Source organism: Balaenoptera physalus (assembly GCF_965194825.1).
Source record: "Balaenoptera physalus genome assembly, chromosome: 10".
NCBI classification, from domain to species: Eukaryota; Metazoa; Chordata; class Mammalia; order Artiodactyla; family Balaenopteridae; genus Balaenoptera; species Balaenoptera physalus.
The window spans coordinates 109,324,339-109,350,386 of NC_138889.1; the positions used below are offsets into that span (position 1 = coordinate 109,324,339).

At 57.1% G+C, this 26,048-nt stretch overlaps 1 protein-coding gene across 3 annotated transcripts in view; it reads left to right on the top strand.

Annotated features, from left to right (window-relative positions):
- Positions 1 to 26,048, top strand: part of LRP5 (LDL receptor related protein 5) — a 110,188-nt gene that overhangs the window by 38,810 nt on the left and 45,330 nt on the right. For all 3 annotated transcript variants that reach the window (XM_082476430.1, XM_082476428.1, XM_082476429.1), the window contains exons 4-7: positions 1,369 to 1,565; positions 2,521 to 2,652; positions 19,172 to 19,568; positions 21,450 to 21,621. In XM_082476430.1, the coding sequence (XP_082332556.1) occupies positions 1,369 to 1,565; positions 2,521 to 2,652; positions 19,172 to 19,568; positions 21,450 to 21,621 (898 nt within the window). The remainder of the gene's footprint in view (positions 1 to 1,368; positions 1,566 to 2,520; positions 2,653 to 19,171; positions 19,569 to 21,449; positions 21,622 to 26,048) is intronic.

The following is a 26,048-nucleotide window of genomic DNA, read 5'->3' on the forward strand; positions in this document are numbered from 1 at the left end:
CACAGGGGTACATATATCTTTTCAAATTTGTGTTTTCATTTTCTTTAGGAAAATACCCAGATGTGGGATTTCTGTATCATATGGTAGTTCTATTTTTAGTTTTTTAAGGAACCTCCATACTGTTCTTCATAGTGCCCGCACCAATTTACATTCCCACAAACAGTGCACGAGGGTTCCCTTTTCTCCACATCACTGCCAACATTTATCGTTTCTTGTCTTTTTGGTAATAGCTGTTCTGTTCTTCCTCTTCTATTTTTTGGAATAATTTGAGAAGGATAGGTATTAACTCTTCTTTAAATGTTTGTTAGAATTCACCTATGAAGCCATCTGGACCTGGACTTCTGTTTTGGGGAAGTTTTTTGATTACTGATTCAATTTAATTACTAATTCTCGGTCTATTCAGATTTTCTGGTTCTTCACGATTCAGTCTTGGAAGATTGTATGGTTCTAGGATTTTATCCATTTCGTCTAGGTTGTCTAATTTGTTGGTATATAATTGTTTGTAGTATTCTCTTATGATCCTTTTTAGTCAATTAATCTTTTTAAAAAGTGACATCAAGAAAACAGGAAAGAGGCAATGTCAGGTCAGGTTGGGAAAGAGCACGAGCGTATGATTTTTGGTTGTTCAGTGATACCGTTTGAGTGTGACTCCCTCCTCAGTGCTGTACCAGGGACTGAGGACATGGTGGTGACCACCCATCCACAGCGTCCACCTCAGGAAGCCTATAGTGGGGCGCGGGTCATTAAACCAGATAATCGCACACTACCAGCTGTGTGAATTACGATTCTATTACCGTCGTCCATAATCTCATTAAAAACAAGTTCTCCTTTGCTGGGTGTTATAAATACACAGATGAGAATAGCGTTTTTTTTTAACGCTGATACAAGTTTAATTTGCTTTGATAATATAAATTATTGACATCATAGGAATGAGCAAATATCAGTACCTTTGGTCCTATTTGTGTTATGTTGTTAAAGCATCAGGGCAGGACAGGTGTGCTTCTCATCATCTTGTTGTCACCAGGTGTGGCTTCCTCCCTGCCACTCTTCTTCCTTCTTTCTTCTCTGTGGGGCACTTTGGCAACAGCCCCCCTTCTGGAAACGGGTGAGACAGGGAGCAGCTAGGTGTGCAGGGCCCCCCACGTCACTGTCAGGGGTGGCGGGAGGCTGGCTGGGTCTGGAAGGTGCCCTGCGCACCCTGGCAGAGGGTTCCTGGGATGCCCTGGCCTGGTCTCACGCTGCTCCATCACTGCTCCTGTTGTCCTGTGTGATGTCGATGGGTCAGCAGTGACAATGGAAGGCTTTCAAAATGGGGAGCACGATGGGGACCCCCTGATGGTTCCTTCACCCGCCTCCCCCACCCCGCAGGCAGAAGGTCGTGGAGGGCAGTCTGACGCACCCTTTTGCCCTGACGCTCTCTGGAGACACTCTGTACTGGACAGACTGGCAGACCCGCTCCATCCACGCCTGTAACAAGAGGACTGGAGACAAGAGGAAGGAGATCCTTAGCGCTCTCTACTCGCCCATGGATATCCAAGTGCTCAGCCCAGAGCGGCAGCCTTACTGTAAGTCGGGGCCAGGCTGGGAGAGGCCCCTCTGCAGAGCTGGTGTCGGGGTTGCTTCAGGCAGGGCCCTGCCCCAGCGGTCCTCGGGGGTGGCAAAGGGATTCCCAAGGAAGGTTGCCCTGTTTTCAAGGCCCCGTGGAAGTTACGTGTTTATTCATGAAAAATCTGCTCCAAGTCAAAGTTCTCAGCCTGGGGTCCCCATGGGGTCGTAGCAGAGGTCCCTGATGGTGAAAAGCTCCTGTGACAGGCAGCCAGCAAGCAGGGCCAGGGCCTTGGGCTCACCTGCTCCCACGAGGACCACCACCTGTTCTTACGGGGACCACCACTGGTTCCCATGGGGACCACGGAGAGGGGCGGATTCTGGCCACGGTGCTGCTGAAGGTTCCAACTTCGTACTTAAGAGTGGGCTCCCAGGGGTGGGGCTGTCTGGAGTGGTTTTCTGGGGAGAACATCGTGGTCCTTACACGCAGGTGGGTTTCATGCTTTACGTTTCATGGGTACCACCCTCTACCCTGTCCTGGGCAGAGTGAGACGCCAGGAGTATTTGTCAGTTCATCTGCACGTTGGTTGTGCAAGGGCTTGGGAGAATGAAAAGCATTGTCATCAGCTACCAGAGGCTCGGCCCAGTGGCCAGGTGTGGCCACCAAGCTTCTGTGCAGAGCCCGTGGGGTCCAGGCATGTCCCAGAGATAAGACAGGCCTCTGCTGCAGGACCCCCCCGACCCAGGGCCTCACCTTACCGCGCAGGCAGGTCCTGGGGTCCTGCCGGGGAGGGCTGGGGTCAGCCTCCGCAGAGGAGGTGGCCTTCGAGGGGCCCTGAAGAAGAAGATGGGGTTTCTTGTGGTAGGAGGTCGGGAAGAGGGGGCAGGGCGGGGAAGACGCCCACACCGGGAGTGGCGGGCGTGGGTGTCTAGGGCCCGTTCCGGAACCTTCTCCCACCTGCCCTGTTTGCCCAGACCACACACGGTGCGAGGAGAACAACGGCGGCTGCTCGCACCTATGCCTGCTGTCCCCGAGGGAGCCCTTCTACGCGTGCGCCTGCCCCACTGGTGTGCAGCTTCAGGACGACGGCCAGACGTGCAAGGCAGGTGAGCCGGGGAGCGGCTGGCGGGAGGGGCGGCCACCAGCCTGGGTGCCCCATGATCTGCCTTCCCTGGGGAGGGGCTCATGCGGCCCGGGCTCTGAACGTTGGCAGCCCAGCAGCCGGGATTCAGGTCAGATCTGGGCTCTGCTGCCCGATGGGTGAACGATCCTCGGAACTCAGGTTCCCGTCTGTAAGACGAGGTCGTGCCAGATGGGCAGAGACCCCAGGTAACAAGCGCACTGCCGGCACGCGCGATCGCACCCTAAAAGCTGGCTGTCTTTAGCTATTAAACCAAAACTGTGTTTATTGTAACAAGAGCGATGGTGTCAGAGAGTGTGAGACAGGAGGTTCCCGGCAGACACACCCTCCTCTCCTCCCGCCCCTTCCAAGTGCTCCCACCGCTGGAGTACCTCGGGCCCTCCTGGGAGCTCATGTCTTTGCTTTTCTGCTTTTTCATAAGCGTTGATATGGAATTTATAATTCATTTTTTAAAAAAATACTTATTTTTGGCTTTGTTGGGTGTTAGTTGCGGCATGTGGGATCTTTGTTGTGGCATGTGGGATCTTCTGTTGTGGCACGCGGGCTTCTCTTTAGTTGAGGCCTGCGGGCTCCAGAGCACATGGGCTCTGTAGTTGCAACGCGTGGACTTAGTTGCCCTGCGGCATGTGGGATCTTAGTTCCCTGACCAGGGATCGAACCTACGTCCCCTGCACTGGAAGGCGGATTCTTAACCACTGGACCACCAGGGAAGTCCCTGTAATTCATTTTTATCCTTGCATCCCATTCACATGGAATCTTTGTGCTGTAATAACCCTACCCCCTACCCCTGTACCCCGGCATGCCGTGGAAACTTAGGTTGTGAACACATCCTTAATGGGAGTTTTCTTTGGATGCACCAAGTTCAGTTGATCTCCTGCCCCCCACACAAGTGATTTTCTTTGCTATAGGTATTTTTCCACCTCTTTATTCTCCCCTTTGGTTTTTGGGCACTTGCTGCTTCAAAGACTCGTGCTATTTTTAAAGAAGTGTCGCCCTTCTCCGTGGCACTGCCTGGGGGCCTTTACTGCCAGGTGTGGGGTTCAGGATGTGCTCTCCCAGAAATGATATGCATCCAGGATACAGCCTGTCCCTGGGGACATCCAGGGCCCAGCACAGCCCAGCGAGGGTGGGGGAGGGCTGGCTACCTGAGATGGACGGCCAGAGAAGGTCCTTCCCAGGAGGCACCATTTAAGCTGAGGCTTAGAGGATTAGGAGGGAGAAGGAACAGTGAGAAGGAAGAACCTGTGGGCTGCTCTGAGGCAGGAACCAGTTGGTATCAGGACTGACCTCACAGGTGTTTGATCTGTGCAGTCACACGGGGCCTCGAGTTCAGAAGGGCCCCGTGCTTGGTTTCGTGCTCTGTTGTTGACTTGAAATGCTTAATAATTTTTGAACAAGGGGCTCTGCATTTTCATTTTGCAGTGGTTCTTGCATATTATGGAGCCAGTTCTGCTTTGTGTATTGGAGAAACTAAGGGAAATCTGGAGACAGTCTAAGTATTTCCATGTATCTAACTCTGCTGTTTTGTCCACGTGTGTCTATACATTTCACTTGACATTACTGCAGGAGCATTTGCAATGACAAGAGGTATGTATGCTTCAAAAACCTGCGTTTTAGTGCCTGAAGAATGTTTTATCAAGCGGGCATACTTTTGAACCATCTTTCCCTTGTTGGACATTTCTGTTCTATTTTTTTGCAATTTCCGAGTCCTGCTGCCGTGAGAGTGCTGGCTTGGGGCCTGGCCCTGGAGCTAGAAGGATCTGGATCTGGTGTCTGTTGCTGCCACCGATGGGTGCTGTCTGCCCGAGCCCTGTGTTGGATCGGTTGGTGATGTCTTCTCCGGGAGAGGGAGGGGGACGCAGGCATTGTTGCCACCTCTGCCCACTCCGGGTGTCTGGAGCCAGGTTGCACGTGGACATCTGGGGAAGGAGCAGGGACGGACACAGCCCCCCACAAAGGTGGATCCTGCAGTAGTGCCTGCCCCGACGGGGGACCTTGTGCAGCCGCTTCTGTTAAGGGGCCCAGGAGTGGGGTGTGGGCAAAAATGAGGTATGAACCCTCTTAGAAACCCAGAGTCATGGTCCAGTGAAGTCGCACAGCTGGAGAAGCCTGGAGTTCCAGAAGCGACTTGCCCAGGCTACCCTGGGGTACAGAGAGCGCTTGGTCATCTGGCGTGGACGGTGCCTGGTGCCTCCCTTCCTTGTCTGTGAGATGAGGGTGGGTGTCACGGACCACCCCCTGCCAGGGAAGCTGTGGAGGACCCAGTGCATTAGCAGGAGTTGAAGGTGCCTACAAGGTGCCCTGTGAGTAGTGGGTACACAGTACACGGCAGCCATGCCCACCATTCACACCACTGGCAGCTCATCAGGCCCAAGGGGCTAGGTTTGCCTCTCTTGTCCAGGGGTCCTGCCGCTCCCTGGGGGAGGCCCCATTTCTTTCCCAACCAGAAGAAGCCGAGGCTGTAGGCTCCTTTCGGGGTCCCAGCATCCCAGTAGCTGGAGCCTCTGAGCTCTGGGCACCACTGCCCGGGGTTGAGCCCTTTGAGAGGATTTTGTTCCCTCTGCAGGCATTAACTGCGAGGTGAGGAGGCCTGGGGTGGAGGGCTTCCTAGAGGAGGGGCCGGAAGCTCTGCAGTTGGGTGCTGATACTGACACCTACGGGGCGGCGGAGGGGCGGGGAAACTGGGGGATTAGCAGCAAAGCCTGTCCTTCCTGTCGGAAGCTGGTTCCCAGCCTCCTTCAGGAGGACGGCCAGCCTGCAGATTCCCCGGGATTCAGCTGCTGGGGCCACCTTCCCTGGTCTTACCAGAACTGTTTTCGCGCCCCGCGAGCTGTGAAGGACACTTTTACAAATAACCCAGTTGGAGAATGCCAAGCGCGCGGAAGAAAAACGTTTTTGTTGTCATTCCGAGGGGCCCCTGCTTGGATGGGGGTCTGCACAGAGGCAGGCGGGGCCTGTCTTTACACTGAGCCTGCCTCCTCCTGCTTTTGCTCCAGATGCCCTGTCTAGGGTGTCAGGTCAGAAGGAGGGAAGAGCTCACAGAGGGACAAAAGCCGCGGGACAGGAGTCTTGCTTTGCATGAGAACGTGACTGCTGGGGTCCTGGTTTTTATAAGACTGGTTCCCACCCCACTTGCTTCCCACTAATGCACTGGTTAGTTCCGGGGGTCAATGGCGGCTTCTGTACCTTCTGCCCTGGACCTGTTTGAAGTTGAAGGGGTCCGGGGCAGCTGGGGTGGGAAAGGGTAAACAATTTTCTAAATGTTTTCATTGAAGTCGAGAAGAAACCCAGAAGCTTCTCAGAGCATTTCAAGGGTTTGCCCCCAAGATGGCTTTCTGGAAATTCGAGGTGGTTCTCAAACATCTCTCCATATTCTTCAGCCAGGCATGAGTGAGAAAGGGGTTCTGTCCCCGAGGGCCTTTCTGTCTGTTTGGGCGACAGAGCGAGTCAGAGACGGTTCTGTGAGCGAGGACCTAATGGGGCCTCGGGCCTCAGATGTCACAAAAAATGACGGCTCCATGGCAAACTGGGGGCTTTAGGACACGGATCTCTCACCCTCCAGTTTCTATTCCTTGCCACAAAATATCATGTTAAAGGACAATGTTTGATTAAAAGGCCCAATCCTATCACCTGAGCACGGTAGCTGCTTTCCTTTTCTCAGGCGGCCTTCCGAGCTGCCAGCATCCGTTGGCGATGTAGTTTTGCATCCTGGTGGACATAAATTACATGTGGAATGTGGGTTTTGAGTGCTGACGACGTGCAGGGTATCAGATGTGAACGCTGCCTGGAGACAGTGGCTGGTAACACGAGGGTAATAGGAAGAAAACGAGACACTAAGTCCTATTGAATGTCACCAGCCGAGCTCTGAGGACCTGGTGCAGGCACCTCGCCGGCCGGAAGGGAGCAGTGCCCATGGAGGGGCGCCAGGGTCTTCTGAGGCCCGGTGTGTCCGGTGGGAGGATGGAATTCCGGGGCTGGCCGAGGAGGCCCTGGGATCACTTGGGGATCTCTTCTTGGCTTTGGAATTGGTGAGGTCCAGTGTGCTGGGGGGGTGAAGAGCCGAGGCCACACGGTGAGGGCTCAGGAACTGGCCCTGGGCTAGAGGAGAGGCCTTCGGGAAAGACAGAAATGGACAAAGCCTGCGCAGGTGTGACTTCCATCCAGAATGGCATGTGTCGGAGGCAACATTCACCAGGTATAACATGGCTTTGGTCTGCAGTTGAGAGCCTGCCAAAGACTTTTGGGGTGGCGAGGAAATTCCGTCTCAGGCAAACCCAGAATTTAGAGTGATTTTCAATCATGTGATGGCTTTCTATGTCCAGTCTTCCTTTTATGATACCTTAACTCACGTCCCGGCTGTGTGATCTTGGGAAATTGACTCAGCCCGTCTGTGCTTCTGTCTCCTCAGATGTAAAAAGGGATGATCGTAGTACCCGATTCATGGGGTTGTTGAGAGGAAGGCCTGGATGCCCAACCAATATGAGCTGTGCTTGAATTTGAACTTGAACTAGGAGCCAGGCAGGCAAGATGGCAGGAGAGCAGTTCTTCCCTGGACATTTGGAACCAGAAGTGGACGTGGAGGCCAGCTGGTGCCGAGAGGAGCTGGGAGGAGGCGTGGGGTTTGGGGAGCCTTCCTCACACAGCCGATGGGGACGCCAGGCATGTGGCTCTCCTTTCTGTGGGATGAAGGCCGGCGTTGGGCTGGAGGGATTCTGGGCTGGGGGGCAGGGGCCTGGCTGTGTTGGAATTGCTCGGCCCCTTATGTCACATCCAGGTTCCCCGGCCCCAGCAAATCAGAGTCTCCACGACAAGGGATAGGGCGTGGGAGGTGGAGAGCTGCCTCTGCACTGGACATGAGCCCCAGGCAGCTGCTGGGCAGTGGGTCGGGAGACACCCGCACAGCCGGAAACATCTCAAGATTTGAAGCCAGGGCGTGACTTGTAGATTCCTGGGGCTCTCATCCCAGGAGTCTGACCTTTTATGCTTCGTGGAGCTGAATATGAAGAAGTTTTTGTGACATGTGTGAATCCCATCTTTTCCTGATTTTGAGCAAATGAGAGCCAGCCCTGTGCAGGGGTCATGGCCTTCCCCAAGGAAGGAACTGAGATGGGGTGATGCTCGGACCCCAGCGTATGGGGGCCTGCGACATCCCAGGGACGTGTAGGGTTCCCCGAGAAGCAGAGGATGCAGTGGGGGCGGAATCGCTCGCTGCTGGGCGCCGGCAGAGCGCGGAGTCCGTCAGCCCTCCGAGCTGCAGTTTCCTTGCCTGTGACGTGGGGAGATCAGAGGACCTCCCCCTGCTCGGGGCGGGGGTGGGGGTGGGACACTTAGGATGGGAGACTTGGGACTCCCTGCCTTTGGCCTGAGGGGCGTCTCATGTCCCGCGGCCCTGTGGGTTGGGTGACACCCACTGGCTCTGGGGTGCCATGTCTCAGGTCCCCAGGGAGGGTCCTGTAGGTTCTGAGACTGGGAAGGATGTCACAGCAAGTGGCCCCTGCTCGGCTCTGGCTCTGCTGGGGGCTGGGTGAGACCTGGGGGGGCCGAGTGACTCTTGTCCCCCAGGCGAGCGGGCCAAGAGCCCGTCCTGGGCCAGGCCGTGAGCCCGCGTGCCCTCCACCCTGAAGCACCGGCCTCCCCGCACCCTCCCTCGCAGCTGCACAGACGGAGGTGCCCAGCTGGCTTTGGTTTTTCCCCATGTTTTTCCAATTATGTGGAATGGGCTAAAAACAGCAGCAGCGCGGGGCCTTCTTTGGGAGTTGCCACCACCGTCCGAGGGATCCTCCTGCTGCCCGCAGGGGCTGGACCTCTGTGGGACCTGCCCTGTTGTTTTGACTTTTGTCCCTGTGTGTTCCTCGTGCCCGGAGGCTTCTGGGCCGTGCACCCCCCTCCTCCGGGCCTGAGCAACCTGGGCGAGTGACCCGTGGGCCCGTGTCCAGGGCATGTGGCTTCACCGCCTGGGGGTGGCCAGGCTGTGCTGGGGCGTCATTCTCTCCCGCCGCCCCGGCCTTTCCAGATGAGGCTGCCGTCGGGGCAGGGCGGGAGTTGGGGGCTTGGTGATTTACAGTCCGCCTGCCGCACCTTGCCAAGAAGGAGTTTTAACAGATGTTCTCGGGGACGGGAAACAAAAAGACGGCGGGGCTGTGGCCGGCAGAGGCAGCGGGACGAACAGAGGCGTCCACTGTCGGGTCTGACGGGCAGACTGACAACTGGGCCCCTCACATCCATCCGTCTGTCCGGGAGGATTAGCCGAGGCTCAGGGCCGAGGAATAAGGGGTGCGTTTGTTCCCAGTCTGGCTGTCTTGTCACTTATCAGGGAAGTAGGTCGAAGGGAAAAGAAAAGAGGCCCTTGTGGCTGGGGCCGCCGCCGCCCGGGCTGTGATTGGCGTCGACTCTGCAAACAGAAGGCAGCTGCTGTTCTCAGCCATGGACCGTGAATTTTTAATAGCAAGAAAATCAGATTGCACAGTCCCAGGAAATTGTGTAACAAGCCCAAGCACTAACTTTTTTTTTTTTTAAGAAATTGAGGTATAACTTGCAGACAATAAAGTGCACAGATTCTAAGTGTACATTTTGATGAGCTTTGACAGTTGTATACATCAGCATAACCACCACCCCACGACAGATACAGAACGTTTCCACCACCCAGAAAATTCCCTGGTGCCCTTGGCAGCTCCCCCCGCCCCATAACCACCCCCCACCCCCCCCCCCCACAGAGGCAGCCGCTGTCCTGACTTCTATCACCGCGGATTAGTTTTGCCTGTTCCGGAACGTCATAGAAATGGAGCCACACAGCATGTGTTCTTTTGTGTCTGAGTCTGAAGACTAACTTTTAAACCTAATAAAAGAGGAGAGGGGAGCATGTCATATTCTTAGAAAGAGAAAAGTGTCATCGTGGGGCTGGGGCCCAAGGCAGACGGCGCCTCCCGGGTGTGGTCAGCTGTGCGGATGCCCGTGTCCACTGGCTGCAGAGTTAGACTGCGGTCACCCCCCTCCCCGACTAGCCCCGTCCCTCCTAGCCTGTCCGATGTGCCCCTTGCTTCTGCAGCTGAGCCCAGCTCCAACCTGGCCCTAGACTGACCCCGGAGCTCAGACGGCTCCCCTCAGCTTTGGAGACAAGTTCTGGGCTCTCAGGGTCCAGGCCCTGGTAGACCCCCCAGCTCCCAGGCTGCCCTTCCTGGCCATGTGCCCCTCGTGCCTTCTCTGGCTTTGGTGACAGCTGCAGATTCCCTGTCTGGGTACCACTGACTGCGCCCTTGTGCCTGGGATGACTCTCCAGTTCCATGTGCCCTGGGGGCGGTGACCAGAGGCCCCGGGTGTGCTGGCTTGACCCCTGGGGCTGCTGGCTTGTCATTAGAGGGAGAACAGGAGGCTCTTTTTCACCCTCTGGCTTGTCTCCAGACCACCTTCTGAGCACCTGCCTTTGCCTGTGCTGTGCCCACGGCTTGCAGCACCTTCCCTTTGGCTCCTTCAGGCCTCCGTTCAGACACTGCCAGCCCCCCTGGGAGGTGTGTCAGGCTCTGTTCCCACCTCCACAAGGAGGGAGGGATGCTGGCTTCCCATGGGCATCGCCAGGCCCAGGAAGAGTGCTGGGAAGTCGGTTAGCTGCCTTCAAGAGCTTTTGCTGTGCAAGAGCTGAGGTTCTTTGGTCGTGCTGGGACCGGGAACGACTCTGGCGACTGTGCCAATAGGGGCCTCCCCATGTCCCTTCCCGGCCACCCCCAGGGACAGGCTTGAGTGGGAGTCGAGACATCCGAGTCTGTCCCGGATCCTGCAGCATGTGGCTGTGACCCCGATGAAGTGCAGGATTTTCGTGCCTCATCGACCTGGGGGTTATCGGACAAGACCGTGTCTCTGAAAGTGCCTTATAAACTGTCAAGTGCAGGGCACTTGAGTTGGGTTCAACCGTGTAAACCACTGATGCTTGACCACCTTCGAGCTAGAGAGGCGGCATTTTCATATGGCTGAGCCCACTCTGTGATTTTGGCCTCCACTGCAGGGCAGGGTGGGCAAGCCCAGTAATAACGTTTCTGTGCTCATTGGTGCCTCCTGGGGGCTGCGGGGGGAGGGTGGCGCTGTGTGAGGGAGGGTCTGTGGCTGGCCTGCTTCATACCCAAGGACAGTCAGAGCTCGCTCAAGGCCATGGAAGAAGGGACAGAGATGGGACCTGAACCAGGGCAGCCTGGCTCAGGGTCTGCCCCAGCCCCTGCCCTGCACCGCCTGGGCCCCGGGGGCGTCCACATGTGGTGCACCAAGGTCGTCTGTGGGACACCTCTGGTCCGCCCTCCGTGTGGACCAGCAAGGCCCCCTGTGTGGGCTTTTTAAAGAACTGAGCCACCTGCCTGAAAAGGTGGGACGCAGACTTCCTCATGCAAGTCACCAGCTGTCTGACAGCCCTCAGCCCGCACTCCTGCCTTTCAGGGGACCGGGCTGCCCACCTCTAATTTGCCCAGCCGACCACACTTTGTTCAAACGTGTCTCTCTCTCTCCTCGCCCCCCATGGGTACCTGGCTGTGTGTTCAGTGCCACTGGGAGGGGACATGCTCTGGGGCCGTGTCCTCGAGCTCCGGGGCTCACCCGCTTTGTCATGGGACCTCCCAGCCTCGCTGGGGGCCTTATCCACACCCGAGTCCTACCTGTGAGGAGACAGGCCAGCTTACTTGCTCAGGGTCGCTCAGTGAGGCAGTGGGGCTGGCCTCTGGGGGTCACAGGGCTGGCGCTGACCTGGCTGCTGTCCGGCTGCCCCTGGACGCAGGGCAGGGGTGACGCCGTGCACACAGGCGCAGCTCCAGGCTGGGGTGCCTGCCGGGCTGGTGGTTCCCAGGGCCTGCAGCCTCCCCGAGTGCTGGCCTGGAGGCTGGGGGTGGGCCGTGCGGGGGGGACAGCTGCTTGGGCCTCGGGTTTCCAGCGGAGCCAGTGCCCGGCCTGGCCGCTTCCTCTGCGCCTTGTGACCCTGCGGCCGCTCGGCGCGGTTTCCTGGGCCTGGGTGCCAGCTCGTGGTCTCAGTGTTTGTTCAACCACTTACCCCAGGGGGACAGTGGGGAAAATCAATTGCTAAGATACAAAAATAAGCCAGCCGCCTGCCGTCTGTGAAGCTGTTTATGGCCTTAGAAACTGCAGCGTGGAGGGCGGCCTATGCTGGGCCTGGCTCTGCCCGTGTGGCTCCGGGCCCGGGCCATGGTCAAGGTCGACTGTGCCTCCCATGGGCCAAGGAGACCCTAGAGCCGGGACCAGGGCTGAGGACGTGTGAGGGAGGCGGAGGGGCCGTTCTCCGCTTCCGTCTCCAGCAGGAAAAGATGTCGGCAGGAGGAGCCTTCTGGGGTTGGTGCGGCCTTGGGGGAACCTTGGGGCGTGAGCCTCCGTGTGGGGGGGCTAGTCCTTCCCGCGGGGGGCCGTGACCTTGGACCTGCAGTTGGTTCAACGGGGGATGGAGGTGATGTCCACCCTGCCCGCTGGGTTGGAGGGCGGGGAGGTCAAGGGCCCTGCCTCTTTCATCTGCGTTAATTTGGTCAGTCTATTGCCTGGGATGCACTGTTATTTTGCCCTTTTGTGAAAAATCCCTTTCCCCACGTTGGGGCTTGGAGGGGCTTAATCGTGAGGCCCTTTCAGGTAGGTTCCCACACTGGGTGACCGCCAGCTGTGTCCTCCTGGGCTGTTTGGGGGGGCTGTGGGTGCTTCTGCCCCATCCTTTCCTTCTCCTGTTGTTCTACCCACCCCCCAAACAGCTCAGAACCTGGAGGCTGAATATATCGCACCCCGCCCCCCAACCCCGGCCTGTGGCAACTTAGTGGAGGGCTAGGGCGCTTCCCCACCGAGGTAGCCTAGTGAGAAAGACCCGGTGGGTCCCCGGAGTCCAGACCCACCTCCCCACCTAGACCGTGCGATCCTCTAAGGACGAATGCGGGCACCCCTCTTTTAAAGCCTTGGCTTTTTTCTTGTTACAAAGTAACATTTGTGTTCACTGTAGGAAGGAAAACATCCCAAAAAATACTGGAGAAAATAAGAAACACCCATAATTTTGCCACCCAAAGATAGCCGCTGTTAAGGTTTTGAGGTGTTTCCTGTCCTTTCTCCACGCACACGTTCACAACTCTTTTTGCGTGATTTGTTCATATTGTACGTGCAGCATCACGACTGACTTTCCTGCTTATCCTGCTTATCATGTCACAAGCTTTTCCTGCCTCTGCCCTTCTCCGGAGTGTGCTGTTTGGGGCGTGTGTAACGACTGACCTGGACCCCAGCCCCTTCATTTATGTAATGCTTTCCTTTTGTGGGATCTTTAGATCGTTTACAGGTTCTTTCCTTCGGGTGTGGGTTTCGCTGTTTTCACCAAGCCTCAGTGACCCTCTGTGACCGGGAATCCATGTGCGTTTCTAGCTGCTGCTTTGGGCTGGCTTCTCAGAGGGGAAGTTGCCAGGTCAGAGGGTCCCTGAGCCACATTGCCATCCAGGAAACGTGTGCCCGGGACAGTGCCCTGGGAGGTGGGGGGACATGCTACCCCCCCACCCCCCACGGAGCGTTAACCCGTCTTCCGACCGAGCTGGTAGCCACTGGCCTCCTGCTTCTACTTGCAAGTTACCGAGAAGTTACCCATTCTTCATGTTTATTGGTTGTGTTTTTTTTCTTCTGTTAATTTGTGTTTATGGTCTTTGCCTGTTTATTGTCGGGGTCTGGGTAGTTTTCTTGTTGATTTATATGCCTTTTACCTTTCTTTAAAATACTTAACAGACTTTGTGTTTTAGAGTAGTTTTAGGTTTACAGGACAGTAGAGTGGAGAGCCCTGGCAGCCCCTCTATACCTGCTCTCCCTCCTGACGCGGTTTCCCTTATTATTAGAATTTATTTCTAATATTGTAAAAGTCACACATATTTCCTATGCAAGGGTTAACAAACCGCCACCCATGGGCCAGATTGCTTGCTGCCTGTTTTGGGGCAGCCGCGGGCTAAGTTTCGTTTTTACGTTTTTACATGGTTGAAAGAACATCACAAGAAGAGTGTTTTGTGACCTGGGGAAATGAGAGGACCTTCAGATTTCAGTGTCCACGGAGGACATTTTCTTCGCACACCTTTGCTGACCCGTCCTCTGTGGCAGCTTTCAAGCTGCAGCGGTGGAGCCGAGGGATTGAGAGAGGTGGCCGTGGCCTTGCAGAGCCTGGAGCGTCTGCCACCTGGCCCTTGACAGAAAGCACACAGACCCCTGCTGGAGACTGGAAGGCCGGCCGGAGCGGTCCAGAGATAACACTGCGCGTGTTCACCTGGGTTTCCTGCTGGCCTCTGTTCCGGTGGCTCTCTGTGTGTCTCGTGGCTGGGCTCCTGCTACAAGCACGAGCTGCCATTTGCACGAGGCTTCCTTGCAGACAGGGCTGGGCTCAGAGCTGCCCCGGCGTCCCGTGAGCAGAAGGTATTCAGGGAAGAGTCGTGGCCTGCGGGACCACTCAAACCCTCGGGGGGCACCCAGCCTCCGAAATCAGACCAGACCCCACGGGGAGGGGGCGGTCGATGGTCAGCCCCACTCCTGCCCACGGGGCTGCAGAGCGGCCCCTGTGCCCTCCGGCCTCCACGCTGCTGCCCACGCCAACCCTTCTGTCTGGAGTTCCTGCCCTTGAACCCATCCTTCCATGGAGACCGTCCCCTTACCCTCTGTTCCCCACTTGTTGGGAGCTGAATCGTGTGTGTGTCCCCCCGCCGAATACTCACAGTGAAATCCCCACCCCGGAGCCCGTGGATGTGACCTAACTTGGAAGTAGGGTCTTTGCAGTTGTAACCAAGTTAAGATGAGGTCATGTTGGATTAGGATGGGCCCTAAACCCAGTGACTGGTCATCTTATAAGAGGGAGATTTAGACACAGACACACAGGGGAGGAGGTCACGTAAAGATGGAGGCAGCGATTGGAGGCATCCAGCCACAAACCAAGGAACATCAAGGATTGCTGGCAACCATCAGAAGCTGGAAGAGGCAAGGAAGGATTCTCCCAGGCGCCTTCCACGAGAGCGTGGCCCTGCCAGCACCTTGATTTTTGACTTCTGGCCTCCAGGACTGCGAGGGAATCAGTCTCTGCTGATCCGAGCCACCCGCTTTGTGGGGATGTTACAGCAGCCCTTCTCTGTGTCCCCTCGTTTGTGTGATCCCGGGCCTGGAACAGGGACGGTGCACCAGAACGGACGGTGGCTTGGTCTGAATGGATGTTGGCAGGGAGGGAGGCCTTTGAGCTGGACCTGTCCGTGGCATTGGGCCCTCTGTCCAGTCTGCTTTTCTGTTTTGAGGCGAACATGCTGCCAGGAAGGCAGTGCCCTGGCCTGGCCTGTGCCCCGTGCCCTGCGCTTGGCTCCGAGGCATGGACGCCCCCCTCTTTCCTGCCTGCGTGCGGGGGGCGGGGCAGAGGTCAGGAACCTCCCCAGAGGAGGCTCCGGGGACCTCTGCCCAGCCAGGAGGGAAGGTTTCACTTTCTCTGGCAGCTCTGTGGGGCAGGCTATTTGTTTAAACAACCCCAGAGGAAACCATTTGGCCAAACTGTTAGTTTCTAAACAGTTTACTTCCCTGGTGTTTAAACAAACTCCTGCCCAGGCTCTGTGTCTGGTCCCAGGGAGGGGGTTGGCCTCTCTTCTTCCGGGCCCGGCACAGCGCCCTGCGCCCACCCCAGGGGGCCCGACGCCAGGCTGCCGCTCACACCTCCCTACAAACAACCCTGGAGGTTGCCCTGATGAGCATCTGCCAACGAAGGGGCCCAGGCCAGTGGTCCTCTCTTCACAGCTGCCCCCGCTGGCCTGGCCCTGGATGGCGTGCCCCACGCCTCTGTGCTGGGCTCCGCCTCCTCAGACCTTCAGGCAGACGGACCAGGCCGTGGCTCTTTCCTGGGGGTCCTGTTCTCTGCATTTTTGTCAGCAAAGCTCAAATAAAAACCTCAAAGGCTCTGCAGCCCAAGGGTATCGGAGACACCCCCCCCCCCCCCCCCCCGCCCCAGCCTTGGAGTCAATTAACACCTACAGATTTATCCCAGTGTTTAATTACTGCCTCAGCCACAGAGACTTAATTCTGATGAATGCTGATAATGGGGTTCCCTGATGGCGGGGTGTGCTTGAGGCTTTGTACTGACCTGGTTTACCAGAGGGCTGGCGCCAGGCACACTTCGCCCCTGGTGGCTCTGTGCCCACGGGGACAGGCTGCTGGAATCTGCTGCGTGGTCACAGCCTCGTGGATCCCAGAGGCTCTTGCAGCTGGAGGCCAGTCCCCCGCCACCAGTCTCAGCCGGCCCCCTTCACAGGTGCCCGTGACCCCAGCTTTCCTTCCCAGCACTGATTCGTTAATGGTCTTGCTCACTGAAGGTCTCTGCCCTGTGACCCCAGGAGCACCGTGGGGGCAATTCCCGCATCTTTTGTGTCCACCCAGAACCCCAGCACCTGGTCCGGGGCCTGGCCTGCTGCCCACAAAGAGACCAGTGGGGTGACCGAGCCTGCTGGGCCAGTGCGTCGATCTTGGGCTTCCTGCGTGTGCCAGCTCCGGGGATTGAAGTGTTCGTGGTACCTTGCTGCTGTGTGTCCTTGGGCGGGGAGCTTAACCTCTCTCTGCATCGGGTTCCTCCTCAGGAAAATGGGGCATGATCACACCTCAGAGATTGGTGTGAGGATTGTGCTATTTCAGGTGATTGTGTCTGGAGGATCATGGGAACGGGGACGGGTGAAACAGGCTGGAAATATGTTTGGCGACCAAGTGTCTGGTTCCATCGGGACCCAGCATTTTCTGGGGAGCTCCCTCCCCCAGCCCCCATGGTGGCAGATTAAGGCAGAGCCCTCCGTAGAGTTTGATTTATGGTCCCTTTGATGTCAGAGCTAAATGGGGACGCAGACGCCATCAGGTTGGGCTGATTCTTCACTATAAATGAGGCAACTAAGGCCCAGAGAGGGTTAGAGACCTGCCCAGCGTCACACAGCAGGGGCAGGGCCAGGAGGTTTCTGCCCTGAATTCTCCCTGCTTGTCCTAGGACGTTAGCACCTGTTCTGGGCATGGCCCTGTGCTGGGGGCTGCGGAGCGCAGAGGGGCACGTGCCAGAATCCCCGTGAACCAGTAAGGGCGGTGCGCAAGCAGAGGGGCAGGCGGCATGTATGTGTGATCAGTCCATCCACTTGGAGGGGAGGGAGGAACAGCTTCCTGGAGGAGGAGGAGGCCTGTGACCTGGCCCTTGAAAAACAGGTCTGATGTCACTAGAACATTTTGGGAATGGAGCCCAGCAGAAGACAATCGGTTGAAATGCAGAATTCCCCCTCCCTCCCTCCAGCACATACCAAACCAGAACTTGCATGGACACCTCTAACGAAATCTGAGTTTGGACCTGGGAGGTTTCCGACGTAGCCGGGCACCTTGGGCACCTTGGGCACCTCCCTTTTTCCCCCGTCTGTCCCAGTTTCCCCAGCACTGGGCTCGTGAAGCCGTGCCGTCCGTGCGCGCCCTCTAGCGGGAGGATCGGGTTATGAGCTCTGGGCCTCAGAGCAGCAGAGTCCGGATGGGGTTCCTGCCCTTAATTGAAATGCAGGGCAGGGGGCCCCAGAACCCCTGAAAAACGCTGGGTCCCGAGGGCTCCACCCCTGTGACAAAAAGCCGGTCAGTTGTCGAGGGCTGTGGCTGGACCAGGCATGAGGAGACCAGGCAGTCGGCTGCAGAGCCCAGGCCTGGGGGCCTCGGCATGAAGGAGATGCTGGGCTGCTTCCATCCCTGTCCCCATCCCTCACAGCTGTGTAACTTCAGGTGGGTCCTTCCCCATTCTGGGCCTTGCATCAAACCAGGCAAGTGGCCCCAGAGTGCCAGAGGTGTCTCTGAGCCTAATCTTCCTGCTTCAAGGAAGCAGGAGCCTCAAGACCTAGAAAGGTCTAGAAAGGCCCAGAATAAATGCGTGGGCTGTGAGCCAGCTGTGGGGGAGGGGCCACATCCTGACCCCAGCAGCCTCCGGAGGTGTCCGAGTCAGGGCTGGCCAGCACCCCTGGGGTCCCTGAGTCCATGTGAGGCTCCAGGTAGTAGCACCTGAGGCTACTTCTGCTGGAAGTTCTGATGAATCCAGGGAGGATGCAGGACAGAGTCAGATGTGTTTTGTTTAGGGCACGTTATGCTCAAGAGACCGAGATTGTCTTTGCCAATAATTTATCTAACACAGGTTCGCTGTGGGAATTATGATGTATAATATTAATAATAATAGTTCACAAGCCAATACCCTATGGGATAATGTCTCTTACTAAGTCAATAAAGAAATAATGTACTCCAAACCAGTTACATCGTTGTTCCAGGCAAAGGGAAAGCAAAGGATGTCAAGTCCAAATGTAGTTGAGGTGTACCTTTCTACGCGTTGGTTCTCCGTAGTCAGTCCGTCCAACTAAAAGCTGGATGTTGGTTGCCGGCTCAGGTCCCTTGCTGCCGGGGCACGTAGCTAGCAGGTGACAGCACTGGTGACGGCGGGCCAAGTGGGCTGCTCTGAAGGTCGTCACTCCAGGGGCCCTTCCGTGGCTATACCACTGCCTACGAGGAGGCGCCTCACCAGGGCAGGAACAGCTGTCCCCTCTCTTCCTGAGACCGCTGCACGCTCTCACAGCACTGCCGACCAGGAGTGGCCTGTCCACGGCAGGAGCTCAGCCAGGAGTCGCCTTGCCCAGTCCTCACAGACTCTCGGTATTTAAAGCCTCAGTGTCCATTGCGTCATTGTCCTTCTCGAGAAGCCCCAGTGGAGCCCGTCTCCAGCTGAGTGTATCGACAAGGACAGATGTCGATAATGTCACGCTGGCACAGCTTCCTCCATGTAAACAGATTCACCTTTAGATCAAAACAACTTCACTTAAGTCGTAAACAAGCGGATTGGATATCACAACAGACCAATACACAACAGTACGCAATACTGCTGGGGTGACAAAGGGGGAGATGGGACGCCTGCCCCCAGGGCGCTCACCCCTATGGGTGAGACGGCCACCTGGGAACGATGGACCTGTGATGACGTGTATGCTCACGGGACATGTATGTTCATGAAGCTGCCTTGCCAGATGGGCGTGGGGAGGCAGGGTGGGCTTCAGGGAAGAGGTGGCATTTGAGTCCAGTTGGGGCTTTGAGGAGTATGGTGGGCGAGCGGGGCCTGGAGCCCAGGGCCCAAGCGGGACTGGTGGTTGGGGCTGGTTTGTGGCCAGGAGAGGGGAGAAGGGGGCTGCGCGTGAGGCAGCTCTTACACGGTGGTTGAAGCTGGACGGCTGTGTGGCTTTTGGCTGGCTGCTTAACCTCTCTGTGCCTCCATAGCCTCATCTGTAAGATGATGATACAAATAGCGCCAGCCTCACGGATCTCTCCTGAGGATGAACTACTGGCTGTGTAGGAAGATCTCGGCAAACGTTACCTAACATTACCTGTCCTTGCGAGGAAGCCCCGGGGACCTGGCTGAGCCCCTCTCCTGCCACGCCCACTGCAGGCCCTGTCTTCTCTCCTGCCGCCGGCCTCTGATCCCACTGCTCGTGTGTCCACAGGGGCCGAGGAGGTGCTGCTCCTGGCCCGGCGGACGGACCTGCGGAGGATCTCGCTGGACATGCCGGACTTCACAGACATCGTGCTGCAGGTGGACGACATCCGGCATGCCATTGCCATCGACTACGACCCGCTGGAGGGCTACGTGTACTGGACGGACGACGAGGTGCGTGCCATCCGCAGGGCGTACCTGGACGGGTCGGGGGCACAGACACTGGTCAACACCGAGATCAACGACCCCGACGGCATTGCAGTCGACTGGGTGGCCCGCAACCTCTATTGGACGGACACGGGCACCGACCGCATCGAGGTGACGCGCCTCAATGGCACCTCCCGCAAGATCCTGGTGTCCGAGGACCTGGACGAGCCCCGCGCCATCGTGCTGCACCCCGTGATGGGGTAAGGCTGGGGGTGGGTGCTGGGAGCCAGGCTGAGGGGGGCCTGTGGTCCTGGAGCTTTCTTCCCACATCAGGATGAAGCAGATGGCTGGGCCCTGCTCCCAGAGTCCTGGTTCAGGAGAACTTGCCTTTTTAACAAGCTCCCAGGTGATGGGCTGATCTGGGGACCAGACTTTGAGAAGCTCTGACACAGAATTTGGTTACATTTATAGAAAACCCTGGAGACCTTGGGTAAGTCATTTTTTCCTCTGGGCTTCAATCTCCTCACCTGTAAAATGGAGCTCTCCACTGGGGTGATTACTGGTTTAATAATGGTAACAAGAGTGGTGGCCACTGCAACAGTTACTACACATGTGCCAGATCTCTGCCAGGCACGTTCCACGTAGCAAGCACATTTTTCTCCTCTCATCCCATGGGGTAGGTACAGTTGTACGGAGGAGGAAGCTGAAGCCCAGAGAGGTTAAGTGACTTGCCCAAGGTCACACATCTGGGAGGTGGGGATTGGACCTAGCAGTCTGGTTCCAACTTTGCAATTTAGGATTCTGTGAATCTGGTCAATCAGTGTAGGAGCCTTTCTGAGACCCTCAGCTGCTCAGAGGGTAGCAGCTGAATGCCTTCCTGGGACCTCATGACCAAGAACACGAAACTGGTAGACCCTAAGAGGGGAGGAGTGCTGGGACCTCTTGGGGGCTGGGGCTGCAGGGGAAGCCCCCCCGCCCTCAGTGCGGGATGTGGGCCCACATCCTGGGGATGGCCTGGAGGGGCTGGGAGGGCAACCCTGGAAGGCAGCTGGTCCCGGGAAGGTCCCTGGGGGGAGTAACTGAGCTGCACTGACTGTAACCCTGGTAACCGGAGTGCCCACGAGGCATCAGGTGCTTCTCCCATTGCCCCAGGGCTGAGGCTCAGTGTGAGGCGACCCCGAAAGGTGTCTGCTGTGTGGGGGGTGCAGGGGTTGCAGCCCCTCTGCCCAGGGAGCCTGTACTCTGGTCCCCGCCCCGGGGCTTTCAGACGTGCTCTTGCTGTGGAGCTGCCTTTGTCTATAGAAGCCCAGCGGCACAGCCCTCGGGGGCAGGTCACGGGGCTGTGGCTGGACGGGCCCAGGGCTCGAGCAGCACCATGGAGCCTGGGGGGGAGTGGACAGACAGACGCTGCTCTGTGTGGCTGTCAGGGGCAGGGCCGTCCCCCTGGGAGGTGGGGTGGGGGTGAGAAGCGGGTCCCCGGGGTCTGAGGGCCAGGGAGGCAGGAGCTCGTGGCCAGCTCCAGTGTCGGGATGCGGCTCTGGGTTCGGGAGATGGGGACCTGCGCCCACTCTGCCACCGATGGACTCTGTCAAGTCACCCCCCTCTGTGGGCATCACCTGTGAAATGAGGGGTGGGGTCCCCCCCAGCCCCGAGTGTGAGGACCTCAGGAAACGGGGTCGGGTCAAGTATAAGATCACAGGGTTCAGGGGCGGGAGAGGAGAGGCCGCCAGCCCACAAGGGCGCTGTGCTCAGGGCCCAGCTCTGGCCGCTTTCTCTGGGCTGAACCCCCCACCCCAGAAGGCCCCCAGCACCCCACGGGATCTCGCTTTGCTTCTCGGGGCTGCAGAGAGCGTGTTGCCTGCCTTGCTTTGCACGTGGGAGCCCTTCAGCTACTTGAAGGATGTTCCACTCTGCCTCTTCCTCCCCCTGGGCACTCAGCCCCTCCCTCCCCTGGGTCCCTTGGCAGGGCGTCTGCTGTTTTGAGTCCTAGGGCCCCGTGTAGTTAAGCCCCCACCGTCCCCGTGGAGCCCCTGGTCCTGCACACGGGCTCGGGCGTGGTGGGTGGGTGCTGTTCTCAGTCCTAGGGGTGCAGCCTGGATGGGACAGATGGGCAATGTCACGGACATGTACTTCTTCTCCAGCCTCATGTACTGGACAGACTGGGGGGAGAACCCCAAAATCGAGTGCGCCAACCTGGACGGACAGGAGCGGCACGTCCTGGTCAACACCTCCCTGGGCTGGCCCAATGGCTTGGCTCTGGACCTGCAGGAGGGGAAGCTGTACTGGGGAGACGCCAAGACGGACAAAATCGAGGTGAGTCATCCTCGTCGGTGCACGGAGCTGTTCAGCGCAGGTGGGGACGCCGCGCGGCAGCCGTCGAGCCCTGAGCTTTACGCAGAGGCCGGCCTGGCCGCCCCTGCAGCCCGTCGCACGTCTCAGGTGGGCAGCAGACGGATGTCTGTGCTATGCTATTTGGCCAAATAGAATCCTTGAAGAAATAACTTACTACGATGTGTTTCTGACATACGGAAGGTATGTAGCTGAGTTAACAGCACCATAGGGTATATGTGGTTATGTAAGATGTTATCACCGGGGACTTCCCTGGCGGTCCAGTGGTTAAGACTCCGCCCTTCCACTGCAGGGGGCGCAGGTTCAGTCCCTGGTCAGGGAACTAAGATTCTGCATGCTGTGCGGTATGGCCAAAAAAAAAAAAAAATGTTATCAAGGGGGAAACCGGGACAGGGTACACAGGAACCCTCTGAACTCCGTGTGCAACTTCCTGTTTCAAAATACAAAGTCGTAATAAAAGAAAGAAATAACACATACCCACCACCCAGCCTAAGATGTAAAACATAATCAGTGTAGCTGATGCCAGAGGGGACCACTCTCCTAAATTTGACGATTCGTTCCCAAGCATTAAAAGACATTTACTATGTGGATGTCACCCTGAACAGCACGTAGTCTTGTTCTGTGTGGTTTTACATGATTAAAGTGGTGTTCTGTACGCGTTCTTTAACATCTTGCTTTTTGCTCAGGGGTGCGTTGTTTGCGGTGCTCTTGACAATACGGTAGTTAAATTGGTCCCTGACGTTGGTGCCTCTCCTCGGCATGGACGCCTCCCTCGCTTCCGGTAGCTTCTGGATGATCCTCGTCAGCTCTGGTCACATCACTGCTCGTTGATATCACCACCTGGGGGTCACCTTCGCTCTTCTCACGGCTCCATGGGGAGACCCCCACCAAGCAGCTTGCAGGGGGAAGGCGGGAGTGAGATTATGACCGTGCATCTGTGTCGCAGGGTTTCAAGCCGCGCTTCTGAGCGGGAACGCTAAGGGGACTCAGGGCTGGGCAGATCCCTCCCTCTCCCACGCAAACCCAAGAGCTGCAGTTGGCACCATTTCCTGTTGGAGTTCCCTATAAACTGTCACTTTTGAAAGGATCTTGTTTGAAGACACTTGTCTCTCTAGTCTCTGAGCCTGAAGGGGAGACCCTTGTTTCCTGCGGCGTGGCCACGCCCACCGTCTCCGTAGCCACGCCCACCCCGGGAGTGGGTTGGGGATGCGTGTGTCCAGCTGACACTGCCGGACCTGCTACAGGCATCGCTCCGTTTGCTCCCACAGCAGTGGGTTGGTTGGGGTGTGTTTTTTTGGTAAAATAAACATAAAATTGACCATTTCACGATTTTAAAGTGTACAACTCAGTGGCATCTAGTTCATTCACAGTGGTGTCCAACCATCACCACTCTCTAGTTCCGGAACGTTTTCATCACCCAAAACCCCATACCTGTTAAGCAGTTGGCCCCCAGTCTCCCCTCCTCACCCCTCTGCCCTGGCAACCACTAATCTCCTGTCTGTCTCTATGGCTTTGCCTGTTCTGGACATTTCATGTGAGTAGAATCATATGATCAGTGGTCTTTTGTGTGTGGCTTCACACAGCAGAATGTTTGCAGGGTTCATCCATGTGGTAGCATGTGTCAGTACTTCATTCCTTCTTATGGCCAAATAATATTCCATTGTATGGAGAGACCACATTTTGTTCATCTATTCATCTGTTGGTGGACATGTGGGTTGTTTCCACCTTTTGGGGATTGTGAATAATACTGTTACGAGCATTTGTGTACAAGTTTTTATTTGAACATCTGTTTCTAATTCTTTGGGGCACATACCTAGGAGTGGAATTGCTCGGGCATATACTAGGTTTATCTTTAACTTAGCGAGGAACTGTCAGGCTGTCTTCCACAGTCTGCACCATTTTACATTCTCACTAGCAGTGTGCGAGTGTTCTGATGTCAACATATCCTCACTGACACTTGTAAAATTTTCCTGTTATTATGGCCATCCCCACGGGTGTGCTGTGGTGTCTGGTGGTTTTGACTTGCATTTCCCTGATGACGAGTGATGTTGAGCATCCTTCCATGTGCCTGTCCCACAATAGTATTTTGAGGTATGTGGCATCGTTCCCGTGTGTGGATGAGGCACTGAGGCCCAGGGGGCAGTAACCTGCTCAGGGTCATGCGGCAAGTAGGTGCTTTTTGATTTTCTGCTTTCAGAGTCAATCCACAGACAGACCCCGAAGCATTAGGCTACTGTACGCAATATAAACGTTATCTGCTGTGGTTATGGACAGTAGGATGGACCGAAGTTAGGAGCGGACAGGTGGGGAAAGGAGGAGCAGGTTAGAGCTTCAAGGGTAACCAGCAGAGGCCCTAAAATGCTGACATCATGGTAGCAGGAGGATGGGGGAGGGGCGTGGCATAAGTGACAAAGTTATGGCCGGCAGAGTACGCGGTGGCTGATACGGACAAACCGGGAACATGTGCCACAAGCATATCACCTGTTGATTTGGAGCTAATCACCAGGAGACCCCAAAAGAGAGACAAGAATTGGAAGTGTTTGGGATTCTTTAATTCAACAAACTTGGGAAATGTGCGGTGACTTAACCTGCCTCACTTCTCTCTTTGGAGCCTTTAATACACTTCAATAAGCAGACCTCCCACGGGGGACTAAACTGCGTAAGTGTTCTCAAACTACACGATCTACGGTCCCCTTTCTTTCCCTGCTGTGGCTCTGGTGGCACACACTTTGGGAACGCTGACCTGGGCCGCCTGCCCACACGTCCAGAGCTGACCCCAGCTTCGGGGTTAGTGCTGGACTCTCCCTCCGCCCCTGCCCCAGGGAAGCCACTGACATGGACGGACATAGAGGTGGTTCTCCGTGTGAACTCCAGGGGTGGGAAGCGCCTCGATGAATCGTAGGCGCGTTCAGGTCATGGCAGCTTCTTGGAGTCGAGCCCGGAGCCCAGGGCAGACCCTTCTGGCATTTTTTTCAGGGGTGAAATGCCCCAGGGTGAGCTTCTTGGAGGTGGCCCGAGCAAGCCTGGGGACTTGCCCATGTGTTCCTGCTGTGGACACCCTCCCCCAACTCTCGGGCCTCAGGGTTTGCTGCTGAACACCCAGTGGGCGTCAGCTCTGCTCCAGGTGCTGGGTCACCTTGGTAAATACGCCCAACAGATGCTCCTCTGGTACATGTTACGTGAACCTTGGGATCACGCCACCAGCCCAGGTGCAGAAGCCCCTGCTGGGGTCATGGCGGATTCCGAGGGCTTCGGGGGGAACAGCCGAGAGCGAGGGGCCGTGTCTCCTTTCCTGAGGACGCAGTCGGACTCCAGGCGGGGGGGACGGTCAGGGGAGGGCTCTTCCAGGTCAGCACAGCGACGGGACACGCTTCCAGCAGTGGTCACGTCTCTAAGACGTTATTCCCGACACAGACACTAAGGAGCCTGGGCGTGTTTCTTGGGCATGTCTTGCCGGGTTGCCTTGGGTGGGAGAAGGGATTCCGTTCCGCGTGGTCGTGCGCGTGGCCTGGCTCCGAGCGCAGGCGCCGGCAGAAAGGAGCTCCACGCGGTGTCGACCGGCTTCCCTTTGAAGAGGCATCAGTCAGGTTCCCGCTCCGCCCGCCCGTCCCGAAAAGGACTTCACAGGGCAGCTGTGGCTGATCCCCCGACGAGCTGGGAGGAGAACAAAAGTCTGGATGCCGAGTCCACAAAGTGGGGATTCCTCTGGACGGTGGTCCTGGCCCATAGATGGATTTGTGCAACGGAGTCGAGACTGCGGGCAGGGCCGCGCCGCCCTCCAGCTGGGCCTCCTGCCGCCTTGCCTGTGACGGCATCCTGGACAGCGGGTTCAGGCCAGCCTCGGGTCGGCAGCCCCTCGGGGGATTAGCGCGGGGTGGCTCCCCGTCTGGGGGGTGGGGGTGGGCTCGGGGCTGGCTCACTCTGGGAGGCAGCCCTGAGGTTCCCCTCCCCATCCTCAGAGACCAGGGATGGACCCCAGGGCAGTCCCGACATGCGCAGGTTGGAGCCGTGTGGGGTGGACATGGGTGCAGCCCCCGCCTCTTTCCGCATCCCCACAGCTGCCTCTGCTCCCTGCTTTCCCACCCTCTTGGGCTGGGGGTTCCCTGGGACGCCTCCTTAACCCACTTCCTGAGTCTAGAGCCCTTGGGGTTGGAGGTTCTTGCCCACAGGTGCTCAGCCTTTCCCGTGGCTCCAGCCGCATCCTCAGGACCCGGCCTCTCACCCTTTGCATGTTTCCCCCTCCCCCTCCCTGCCCAGTTAGGCTCCCAACCCAAGAGCCGGTCCTCTCCTCCTCCGACCTGCCACAGCTCTTCGGCCTTGTGCCATAAGATTCAACTTTATTGGTAAAAGTAACTCGGACTCACTGTCTCCCTCTTCTGTCTCTAACTGAT